Source organism: Sinocyclocheilus grahami, unplaced genomic scaffold (genome assembly GCF_001515645.1).
Source record: "Sinocyclocheilus grahami isolate Dianchi unplaced genomic scaffold, SAMN03320097.WGS_v1.1 scaffold150.1, whole genome shotgun sequence".
NCBI classification, from domain to species: domain Eukaryota; kingdom Metazoa; phylum Chordata; class Actinopteri; order Cypriniformes; family Cyprinidae; genus Sinocyclocheilus; species Sinocyclocheilus grahami.
Genome location: NW_015505329.1, coordinates 548,330 through 561,250, shown reverse-complemented (window position 1 = coordinate 561,250; position 12,921 = coordinate 548,330). Strand labels below are relative to the sequence as shown.

General features: G+C 36.9%; 1 protein-coding gene across 3 annotated transcripts in view; it reads left to right on the top strand.

The window, feature by feature from the left end:
- The window catches only part of LOC107592112 (inactive phospholipase C-like protein 2), a 62,876-nt gene that overhangs the window by 36,515 nt on the left and 13,440 nt on the right, over positions 1-12,921 (top strand). Inside the window, exons 4-5 of one of the 3 annotated variants that reach the window (XM_016281494.1) lie at positions 3,724-3,799; positions 12,107-12,730. In XM_016281494.1, coding sequence (XP_016136980.1) covers positions 3,724-3,799; positions 12,107-12,174 — 144 coding nt within the window. In that variant the 3' untranslated portion in view covers positions 12,175-12,730. Of the gene's footprint in view, positions 1-3,723; positions 3,800-4,644; positions 4,843-12,106; positions 12,731-12,921 lie in introns of those variants that run through there. The other 2 variants (XM_016281495.1, XM_016281492.1) reach the window with 2 other exon arrangements.

The window sequence follows — 12,921 nt, the reverse complement described above, 5'->3', positions numbered from 1 at the left end:
AAAAAAAAAATTAAATATTTTGGAAAAAAAATTTTTTTTTTTTTTTTTTACCTTAAACCGCATAAACACATTTCATTACACCAAATACACAAAATAATGTTCTTTTTAGCAGCATCATATGACCCCTTTAAACTATTTAATGCGCCCTTTCAGTATAAATAATATATTTTTTAATTTCTTAAAAAAAGAAAAGGTATTAAATATACCAGATCGTCTGAGTTGGCTCTTGTCAATAAATGTGTCTGAATAATTTCGTAGTGAACTAATCCGAATTGATTTTTGGATGACTTGGATGTAGGGCTAGTTTGATAGATGCATTCAGTTTGATTAAAATGCATTCATAAACACAAGTTACCACAAATGGGATGTGTGTAGTGTCACCTCACTAGAAGTGAATTCTCACATTAACTAGTTGCTTATAAGCATGCATATTACTAGCATATTGGCTGTTTATTAGTACTTATAAAGCACATACTTTATTGTGCATGACCATATTTTAGATATCTTAATCCTAACTCATTCCTAAACTTAACAGCTAGCTTACTAACTATTACTAAGCACCAAATTATGAGTTTACTAAGGCAGATGTCATAGTTAATAGTAAGAATTGGACCTTACAATGAAGTGTGACTGATCTGTACATTTTCTGTAGAGAGTGTGAGTGGTGTTTGCCTGTGCAAGCCCACATCTAGGTTCTTTCAGTGATTGTTTTGGTTGCAGATGAATGCAAACTCTGCATGGGTCTCCGAGTAGAATGGTGTGAAGAAATAGTTTTGACACTTGCGTACTGTTAGCTTTCCTGTCTGCTTCTGTCAGGTCTGGGCGACCGTCGGCACGTGGTGAAGCCATCAGAAAGTGTGCGACTTCCTGGAAAGTTGCCACAGCCTCGTTACTGATCGCAGTGAGAGGTTTCTGAGCACGAGCCATTGGAAAGAGATGCAGGCGCGAAACTAAAGCAGCTGTTCTCCTCTTTGTTGGCATGGATAGATAATCTGGCCCCAACAAGTGACCCTGCAATGCTTTTGGCCACTACAATTCAATTAGACTGACCTGCGGTACATAAGAAACTGTGCCATTGGCAGTGCATTAAATTAAAGTTTCAGTTTATCCTTTGTTTCTACATCACAAGAGCCAGTAATTGCTCAAGACGACAAGCTCAGCTGATTCATTGTCATAGAAATGATACCACAAACAGGTTGCGAAAATCTTCCTTTTGTTACTTGTTTTCCAGACACACATTTCTGAACTTTCAAATAAGGGTAAAAAATGACAAAAAATTCCTTTATTCCAGAAGGACAAATAAAATTAAATTCAAAATTGACAGTAAAGGCATTTTCTGTAAAATGTAGCAAAAGATTATTTTCTCAAATAAACAACTTTTCTATTAATCAAATAAATGTGTATCACAGTTTCCACAAAAAAAAACTGTTTTCAACACCGATAATATTAATAATAAATGTTTCTTAAGCAGCAAATCAGCATATTATAATTATTTCTGGAGGATCTTGTGACACTGAAGACTGGAGTAATGATGCTGAAAATTCAGCTTTGATCACAGAAATAAATTAAATTTTAAAATATATTCAAATAGAAAACAGTTATCTTAAATTGCAATAATATTTCACATTATTGCTGTTTTTACTGTATTTTTTATCAAATAAATGCAGCTTTGGAGAGCATAAGAATCTTCTTTCAAAAAAAGAAATCTACTAAACAGCCGTTGTTACCAAATAAATTCAACATGTTAACTGCAGGAAGTTTCAACAATTAAAGCATGACTTCACATTTCCCACCCCGTTAGGTTTTGTAAGTGTAAACTCTTCCCAAAGGACTTTGTTTTTATGATACATGCAAGCGTTTCAAGAGTCTAAAGGTCAGAACGAGCATATGCATAATCTGCATGAATAAACTTAAACCGAGGCTTGAGACTGAGATGAACTATGCTGGTAAATCATAACACAGCTCATTTACATAGAGACACATTAAAGGGTTAGTTCACCCAAAAATGAAAATTCTGTCATTAATTACTCACCCTTGTGTTGTTCGAAACCCGTAAGACCTTCGTTCATCTTCGGAACACAATTTAAGATATTTTTGATGAAATATGAGGGCTCTCTAACCCTCCCATAGACAGCAAGGTAACTACCACATCCAAGATGATCGACAAAGTAGTACGTGTGACATCAGTGGTTCAACTGTAAAGTTACGAAGCTATGAGAATACTTTTTTGCACATTGAAAACAAAAATAACGACTTTATTCCACATTTTCGTAGCTTCGTAACTTTACAGTAGAACCACTGATGTCACACAGACTACTTTGTCGATCTTCTTGGTACTTTTCTGGACCTTGAACGTGGTAGTTACCTTGCTGTCTATGGGAGGGTCAGAGAGCCCTCAGATTTCATCAAAAAAATCTTAAATTGTGTTCCAAAGATGAACGAAGGTCTTACGGGTTAGGAACAGCACGAGGGTGAGTAATTAATGACAGAATTTTCATTTTTGGGTGAACTAAACCTTTAAATATACAGTAGCGAAAACATGTATTAGCATGATTAAAATTGTGATTATTTCTAAGGGTCAGAGAGAGGGTACAAAATGAACATGAAAAACAATGTGTAAGAAATCTAGACTAGCCTTATAAATGAACTTCAGCAAAGAAAAAAGGATATAATGTGGCCTTTAATAAATGCAGCTTTACTTTGTCTGTTTTGGCAGCATGTTGAGTCTCATACGAGAAGTTTTTGAACCAGCCTCTGGCTTTCTGATGTGGTTGGTGTTGGAGCGCTGCAGGATCTGTAGCCGTTGTCCTGTGCCGAGATGTCTGTCTGAATTAGATTTAGTTTGTGTCTGAATAGTCTGGCGTAATTAAATGTAGGAATCTGCTCACCTCATTAGAAGGGTGTGTGGGTCCATGTTGAACAAAAGAGCATATCTATTACATAATCTGTCCTACTTTCTGTGCTGCTATGACTTTCCTCTTTAGGCGAGCTGTGCACAACCAATTCAGCAACCATGTACTTCCTGTTTTGTATTGTTTCTACTAATCTTATGTTGTTCAAAAGGTCAAAAATAGATTCACCAAAACCCCCCCCCCCCCCCCCCCCCTCAGACTCCATCAGCCCAGTCGTTGCCCTGTCCTTGGGATGGATGAATAGATAAATAAATTACAGATAATAAATTGTTTTTCATAAGACAAATGTATAACTTTTAAAAAGGTTTAGAATTTTAAATATCTGTGAATTATACAGCTCCTAACTACTGTATAATTTACTGTAAAATGTGTGTAACTTCATAAAAGACCCATATTCAGGAATAATTTCTAAACATGAAAATGTCTTCTCATCATTTACACAAAAGGAGAAAACAATACTACTTATTTATTTATTGTAGTATTTTATTACTATTTATTTTATTCAATTTTTTTACTTTAGTTTTCTGGTCACTGGAATGTATTCATATGACCTCAGGCACATGAATTGCCATTTATACAAAAGTAGGACGGAATTGTATTTTTACAATTTTTATTATTTTATCACTACCTATTTATTTTTTTTACTTTCTGTGTGACTGGAATGTATTTGTTACATTTCCTATGACCTCTGAATGTATGCGAGTATCTGCAGGGTACAGGCCACTGTGACACACTACAAATGAGCTGTCATCAGACTGTTACAGTAACAGCACAGATGCTCATTACGTGTCCCTTTCTCCCGTGTTCACAGATGATCCAGACCTGCCGAACGCTGCTGGAGAGCTCAGACAGTGTGTACGAGCGAATACTGCAAGTCCAGAAATCAGGTAAGAATGAAAAACCATGCGAGAGAACAAAAGCAAAGACAAGGCGAGCGAGAAAAAGAGAAGGACAGAGTGTTCCACAAGGGACGGGTGTTTCTTGGAACACAGCCGATCGACGCGGCCTTTCGATCGCAGCTCCCTCTGAAATAGAAAGAAAACACGAATCCATTCATACTAAAAAAGCTCAAAGAGAAAGATTTAATTATGCCACACTGTGTTATATAAGGCTTATTGTGCGTTTCTCTTCACTTGTGTGATGTCCTGCTTTTCAAACACCGTTCAAGTAGGGTTTTTTGACTCTCAATAGTGTCATTCGCTCTGTGTTCTCTAATTAACGGGGAGTTAAAGGGTAAACATCTATGGCCTATCAAAGCCATGCAATCAATGTGACGGTAACAGCTGCACGATGCAATCACCCAAGATCGGCCTCAATTGCATTCACTCCGAAATGAAAGAGAAAGCCCAAATGCAAAAGAAAGGCGGCGTGTTTTATCAAGCATTCATGTAATTTTAAGGTGCATCTGTAGCCTTAGATTTTTTTTTTTTTGAAGTGCACAATGTAGCTTCACTTCTGATCTCACAAATCAAATCAGATGGAGGAATCAAAATTTAATCTATAAAACAGACAAAATTAAATATAGCCAGGCAAAGTTTAGCTTTTTTATTAGTGAGGCAAAGCATGAAGTGAAAAAAGAGATGTGCATCATTCCTGCTGTGATTCACATTTCCTCATTTTCCTGTTGCCTTCTATGTCCTACTGCGTTCATAAAACCTTGTGATGCGGAGTGGAAACATTGATAATCATTTTGGGTTTTTTTCTGCATCTTGGTTGTGTTGCTGGGAGACAGTGATTGGCAGGAGATCGATGCGGGAGGCTGGCAGTGTGTTTCATTGATCGCAGCTGATGGAATCTTGGCACAGGAAGCTGTTACAGTTCATTAGATGTTCTCTCGGTGAATAATTATCAGAGCCCCGCCCAAACACACACACTACCATTCTGTTTTATCAAGCCAACACTGAATCAATAATCTTGCCGATTGCTTCAATACCACATGTCATTTTCTATCCTGTTCGGCTTTAATAATGGAAAAATAAATCTTGTTGCACAGAGGTTATTAATGCTTGTTAAAGCAAGTTACACAATTACTGTTGGATTAGGAGTTTATTAAAATCCTCCTTAAAGGGGTAGTTTACCCAAAAATGAAAAGGTGCTGTTAATTTACCCACTCTCAGGCCATCAAAAATGTAGGGGATTTGTTTTTCCCCCGAGTAGAACAGTAAAGAAGATTTTTAGCTGAAACAGTGGACCTTGGTGATTCATAAAATCATACTGATTTTGTCAATGAAAGGTTGCTTTTCTAAGTGATCCGACTTACACCCTTTAGAATGAACTATCTTTGCATTTTCTGAAGAAAGCCCTTGCAAAACTCTATGATGCTAGAGTGTGGGTGGTTGCACGGACATTGTTATATGTTTGCTTAGAGAGGCGGTTAACATGTAAATAGCAGCATTATATTAACTTAAAACAACCTAGCAACCACTGTGAACATACAGGTGCATCTCAATAAATTAGAATGTTGTGTTCATTTATTTCAGTAAATCAACTCAAATTGTGAAACTCGTATATTAAATAAATGCAATGCACACAGACTGAAGTAGTTTAAGTGTCTTATGAAGTATTCTAATTTGTTGAGATAGTGAATTGGTGGGTGAAATGTGAGCCAAAATCATCACAATTAAAATAAACAAAGACTTAAACTACTTCATTCTGTGTGCATTGAATTTATTTAATACACGAGTTTCACAATTTGAGTTGAATTACTGAAATAAATGAACTTTTCCACGACATTCTAATTTATTGAGATGCACCTGTACGTACTGAATAAAAATGCACACATAACCACTCAGAATACCTTAGCAACTACCTAGCACTCCCTAGCAATAAATATTCGGAACACCTTAGCAACTGCTGACAACTACCCACAACACCCTAGCAACCACTAATAACATGCTATCTCCACAGAAACATGCAAATAACCACTAAGGATACTTTAGAAACCACCTATAGAACTCCCTTGTGACATCGCTCGGAACACCTTAGCAACCGTTCACACCACTCTTGCTTCCTTCAGAAAATGTGAAGATGTAGTTCATCATCAAACTATCACTCAGGCGCTTCCATCTTTGATTTCTTCAGCTTAAAAGCTTGTGCACACCGGGACGAATATCACGCGCGATTATTGCCGACGTTTAACGCCTCGTGACTAAACAAAGTGTGCCAGTGTGAGTGTGCACACCGACGCGCAAAACACCAGGCGTAAAAGCGTCATTTTTAAAAAACGCCTCGGGTTCGTTTTTTTGGTTTGATGTGCCGCGTTAAAAACTGGCCGACCAATGAGATTGGTGCTTTTGTTCACGTGTCTGGAGCTGCTGAAGTTACAGTAAAACACGACGCTGTCGTGGCGCTCAAGCACAAAACGGTCTTGCCGAACACACATTGATACCTAACGACGAAGAGGAAGTAAGTAGACAAAGAAGAAGCATCGAGGCAAGATGAATGTAGAGCTGCTGGTCTCATTGGTGTCTGAACACAAAGGGCTTTATTACAAACGTGACAGCGACTACAAAAATCTCGATAAGAGGGAGTTGTTATGGAGATGAATTGCAGATCAAATAGAATTCGATGTGTACCGGGGTATTTCTGTTTTTCATTAAGCTCCATCTAATGTCAGGGAGTGAATTTGCATGTTCACCTCCCGCTCTCTCTCTCATGAAGCCAACACGGAAGTGACTTAAACTGTAATTCGTCAACTGGCCGCTAGAGGCTGGCTGCAAAAGGTAGTCAATCCCATAGACTCCCCATATTAAAACTTAACAGCAGAAAAAAACATGTTTACAGCCTGGTTCAAAAAATTATTTTGGTCTATATAGCTAATTTTGCCCTTCATGACAACTGTGAGGGGGATGAATTTTTTTATAAGTCATCCGTTTAAATTATATTAAGCCTTAAAGTTCTGCATAATTAAGGGCATGGCCACTTAAGTGACAGGTGGATTGCCGCTGCTGTCACCACATCGAGCTAGGTGGGCGTGGTTTCAGAAACCAGCTCTCGCCTTTTTGCCCATTTTTGATTATCCGGGAGTGACACACTGCCAAGATGGCGACGACCGGCTCCGCCCACTTTGAGCTTCAAAAACGCTCTTCAGGAACCTACAGGTGATGTCACGGACACTACGTCCATGTTTTTATACAGTCTATGGTATGAACACACAAGACGCATCGAAAAACGCTGGCGATAAGCACGCGCGATATTCGTGCACAAGGCTTAACACTGTCATTTCTCACCACTTTTAATGCAGTTTAATATACTGTGTCAGAAGTGAGACGAAACCACAAAGCTTTTATTGATTTCCAGAGTCTGTGGCCACATCAAATATTCATCCTCTTTTGTTCCAGCACGAACGCACAGAGATCTGCAGTAAACACTGTAAATCGATCTCTGTGGTTTTGTGCCTCTCTTAAGAAGCCCATCTCCGCCTTGTGCACTTCAGAGTCCTGCATGAACATTAGTTAATGTGGATGAACGGCACACCAGCAGTAGCTTTACTTCTCTTGAGGTTTGGCAGAGATGGACAGATGGAGCTCTATGAGGAGCTGTGAATAGGAAAAGTGGGTCAATACTTGCCCATTCCCCCGTGGAATCCAGTGGAAAACTCCTGCATTGACAGCCCTGAATAATCAAAACTGGCCACTGCAAAGTGGTATTGCAGGTACAGCAGGTATTGATCTACAGGCAGAGTAAATAACATGCTGCCTTTTGAGTAAAGCAGTGCCGCCAGTGCTCCAAGCGTCTAAGAGACCTATAGATGATACACTTTTGCTGTAAATATTTGAAAATTTGTACACTAAGTTAACAATCACCCTGATGCCAGCAGGACATGGTTGCTTGTAAGGGACTGCACTTATGTGCTTTGGATTTGATTGATTTGCAAAATGCATGGCTTGCATGCAGACCAATATATATATATATATATATATATATATACACACAGTATATAGGCAAATATATAATGTATATAGGCAAATCCCCTGAGCAGTGTTGTTAAGTAAAACAAAACTAATTTTATTTAAAATATTTTGTAAATATTTTTATATTTTTAAAAACAAATATTTCTGTAATTAAAATAGATTAAATATTAGATTATTATTAATATTAGAAGTTAAAAACTTGAATTAAACATAAAAAAACAAATCAAAAGTTGAAATGTTGCCTTGATGACTAACTGAAAAAAAATTAAAATAAACCAAAACAAAGGAAAATTACCAAACTACTTTTTTTTTTTTTTTTAAGATAAGATAATAATAAATAATATAGAAATAACACTGCATCTGAGCCATAAATGCATGCAAAAAAATAAAAAAATCTGTGGCAGCAGATGGACAAACACAAGTCAATTTTCAAGAGCCATTCATATTTTATGTTTTAATACACCATTGCATTGCATCATGTTTTTTTTTTCAGCACCTCAAAAACACTGGAAATTTTGGATGCATTTTTAATTTGGTGATTTTTTTTTTTTTAATAAGCTAGATGGAGGGCAACAGAATAGAACAGAATGCAGGGTCTTGAGAGGGTCTCAACTTGACACAACATAGTAAAAACATGACACTAAGTGCTGAACTGACAATACAGGGTCAAGGCAGCTGACAAAAACAGAGGTGCACACTTATTGAGATAATTACAATAACCTGCAGAACGAGTGGAGAGAGCGTTTTATCTGAGTGTATTTTAATTGAATTGGCCAGTGAGTCTTCACATACTGTAATGGCAAAACATGATGCTTTATGTGTTGAATTTTCTGTTTTTGTATTTTTGTAACTTTTTTTTCGAGTATGCAATGTGCTGAAACAAACATGATGCAATGCTACAGTGTATCTTGCAACACGGAAATAAGCTATTTTCTATTTTATCTGTCTAAGTACCGTAAACGATAAAACTATTTTCGCTTCAAAACAGTGTGTTTTTATGATTACAATAATAAATTAAATAATGTGATAAGAAATGTCAGTTTGCAATATAAAGCAGCATAACAGACTGTTTTTGTACATGTAAAATAACTGGAAGTGAATGACACCAGAAGTCTCGCACATTCAAGTAACAAATGGCAAGAATGTAGGCTACATCAATGCCAATATTGTTTAAAGAAATATTCCACCCAAAAATGAAAATTTGCTTATTATGTACTCACCCTTAGTCCATCCAAGGTGTAGATGAGTGTTTTTCTTCATTAGAACAGATTTGGAGAAATTGAGCATTATATCAGTTCCTCAGCAATGGATCCTGTGCAGTGAATGGGTGCCGTCAGAATGAGCGTCCAAACAGCTGATAAAAACATCACAATAATCCACACCACTCCAGTCCATCAATTAACGTCTTGAGAAGTGAAAAGATGCAGATTTGTAAGCAACAAATCCTTTAAGATGTTTTTAACTTCAAACCACTGCTTCCATAATCCATAATATTAGGTTCTCCAGCGTAATCTGAATCAGGAGAGAAATCTACACAGATCAAACACTGTTTACAAGCCAAAACAGTTCAGAAAATGTTCTTAACAAATATGTGAGAGGACAACAGGAGATGGACTTTTTCACTGGAGGAAGTGTTATTATGGATTATGGATTTATGGTATTTTAGCCAGACGCGACGGGTCAAAGTTGAAATGCCTTAATGATTTCGTATAAACCCACAGCTTTTCACTTCTCAAGATGGTAACTGATGGACTGGAGTGGTGTGGATTACTTTGTTTTTATCAGCTGTTTGGACTCTCATTCTGACGGCACCCATTCACTGCAGAGGATCCATTGGTGAGCAAGTGATGGAATGCTACATTTCTCCAAATCTGTTCTGATAAAGATACAAACTAATCATGGATGGCCTGACGGTGTGTACATTTTCAGCAAATTTTCATTTTTGGGTGAACTATTCCTTTAATCTATGTGTGTAAAGGTCTATTTGTGCATCTAAAAGGCAATGTTAAAGTTTGCATGAAAATGTTTTGATGCACTAGCATGCTGCCATTGCAGTCACCGTTGTTATTGCGGTTGACAGGCGATGCTAAGGCATAGCTGTGCGGTGTGCCAGACTACAGGTATTTCTGTAAAATGAAGTCATTTAAAGCACATAAAAGGCTATGAATTGATGCGCAGGTGTCTTAGAAGCACACTGCCGCCCTCACACATGCATTCGGGCACTGCAGCGTTCTTTCATGCTGTCTGTGCAGTGTCACAGAGCTTGCATTCACAGAGACGCCGCGTGTGTGGAATGACAGCCCGGGTTTTCCCACTCTTCCTACAGTATGTTGCTAGGCAACCCCTGCCACGAAGAGCCATTGGAGTGCCATTGGCCGCCTTCTTCGGCACGATCACACATCATTAACCCGACAGCACCTCTCCTTGCTTACCACCCGTCAAATCCGAGGGGCTCGCAGACGCGAGAGCCCACCACCACTGAGGTTAACAGAGTGTGAAAGTAACGTCAGGAATGAATACAAATCATCTTGAAATATCCTCACACGACTCGCGGTAATGGCTTCCCCCTCTTGAGCATTATTGCTCTATTTGTACGAAGTCAAACACTGTCTCCTCAGGCTTGTGTGCCGCCTCATTGGCCAGCGATCTGCATCTAGAGACCGTCGTTTAAGCCGTGATCTCCTTTTAGAGAGGGTTCACAGCTGTGGGAGCATTTGCACACCTAGATGTCATCGCTGAGAATGTGAGATGCGCTAGACGGAGTGCAACAGATGCACGTTTATAGGTGGATTAACTCTCACACGCTGTTGCTGATGCACACAAAAAGACAGAAACAGAGCAGGGTTTGATGGACGTTCCCATTGTTAGTCATTCAGGGGTTTAGGAGTAATAGTAACTATCCAAATTCCTCCTCATTTTTTCACTGGGCTTTGCCAAGTTGTTAAACACCAAATATGCAAGTTGATGCATGTAAATATGCTGCCATGTGCAGTATTCTGATGTTTTTGCTGTTTAGTTGAGTGTTCCTGTGAAAGAACTTAAACACAAAAATGCTGTAGTAAACACATCTGTCAATCTACAAAAGGGACTAAAAATGTCATAAAAAATAAGCATAATAGTTAGTCCAGTTGTCTTATATCTTTGTGCAAAATTAAAGTTTTATAGTATATTTTTTAGAGTGTTATAGTATTATTCTTTAGAATTAATTAGTTTATATTATACTTTCAGTAATAGATTATATATTTTATTAATATAGTATTATTATTTAGTTTTATAGATCATGGTCTTACTTATAGATTGTAGTTTTTTAATTAATGTTTTGAATTAGCTTTTATTTTTATATTTGAAGTTTTCATTTTAATTAGTTACATTTGTATAATGATTTTATGTTCTTTCAACATTTTTGTTAGTTTTTGTATAATAATTTAACATAACAGCAATTTTAAACAATTTTAAATTTCAGTTTGTTCCTCACACAGTGTTATTGTATTATGCAATATTATTTTAAACAGTATTATTTATATATGCAGTTATAGTTTTTATTAATTTAAATTAGCTTTTATTTTTATATTTTCAGTTTTCATTTCAATTTAATTGAGTGATTTTTATGTGCTTTTAACATGTTTTGTATAACAATTTTAATGTAACAATTTTAAACAATTTTAAAAATTAATTATACATGATTACCGTTTTTATTAACATATTGAATTAGCATTTATTTATATTAAACATTTTTATTTTTATTTTAGTTTAATTTGTAGTAATTTTATTTATTTATATGTTTTATATTTATGTCTAGGTTTAATTTATTTTTATTTCCGTTTTAGTTTAGCTTTAGTTTTTATTTTGTTTTCATTTAAGTTTGTCCCGCTAATACTTTTTTTGTATCAAATTTTGGTAAATGATAATACACCTGCACACAAAAAACAAAACCAAGCATATGACTTCAGAATATTACCATACGGACTTTAATGGTTCTTTTATAGTATTTTTATTTAAAAAATTTTATGTCCATAATTGTTATTATTGTTAATTCAGATTCAAACACAACAAGCCTGACAAACAAAAAGCACAAATCCTGTTCTTATTTCTTCCTCAAGTGCTCATTGTAGATTTATTTCTGAATTGACATTGAAACCAGCCAGTCAGATTGAAACGTTGCATTTTCAACCATATCTTGTCATATTTGTGTATGACGTGCATCATATCGGAGGCTTTTATTTGAAAGATGCAACTCCCCAAACAAAACTATCACTAAAAAGAGATGTTTCCTCTCCTCAGAGTTCTTCAGATCAGTGAAAAAGAAAGAACGAAAAAGACAGAAGCAGAACGGTGCGGTTCTTGGCTGACAAATCTCTTCTGTGTTCTTTGCCTTGATGCTAATACAGTCTGAAAGGATTCATGTCTGTCCGTGGGCACAGCAGACAGCGCCCACGCTCACATCTTCTCATCTCTGCTTCCTCTCTTCTTTCTTTTCTTCCTCTCTTTCTCTTTTAAATGTGTATTAAACACCTGTTTTCTGATTGCGTCACAAGCATTTACCATCCTTATTTGCACTGCACGGTTCAAGGAGAAACTTGTGACTCACAATTTACAGCAACAATCCGCCAGTCTGGACAATAAAAACACCAAACACAATGAGAAAAATCTGCTGTATGTGACACAATAGACCCCGTCCTCGCGTCCCCCACGAGGCTTCAGTAAACTCGCCTCATGGTGGTGTGTGTTGAGATGACAGGAAGTGAATGTGCGCCCACATCCCATAGTTTCTTTGATCCTGGTTACTAAAGTTGTCAAAGCTTATGAATGCATGAAAGGGTTGACTATTTGCAGGGATTTTGTTGCCGGCTGGAGATCAGATGGCTTGAAACTCTCTCAAATTGGCTACAAGCCATCCTTATTGTTTAGCCCGATGAGGGAGTTGTGCATGTTGAGCTGAGACGTCCCACAAACAAAATTGTGAACTCTATTTGCACAGATTTTTGGCACTTTTTAAGTTCTTTAAGACTAGTTTCACAATCATTCCGTGTCTCATGATTCAAGAATGAGAGCTTGCTTTAAAGGGGTCATATGATGCTATTTTAAAGATCATTATT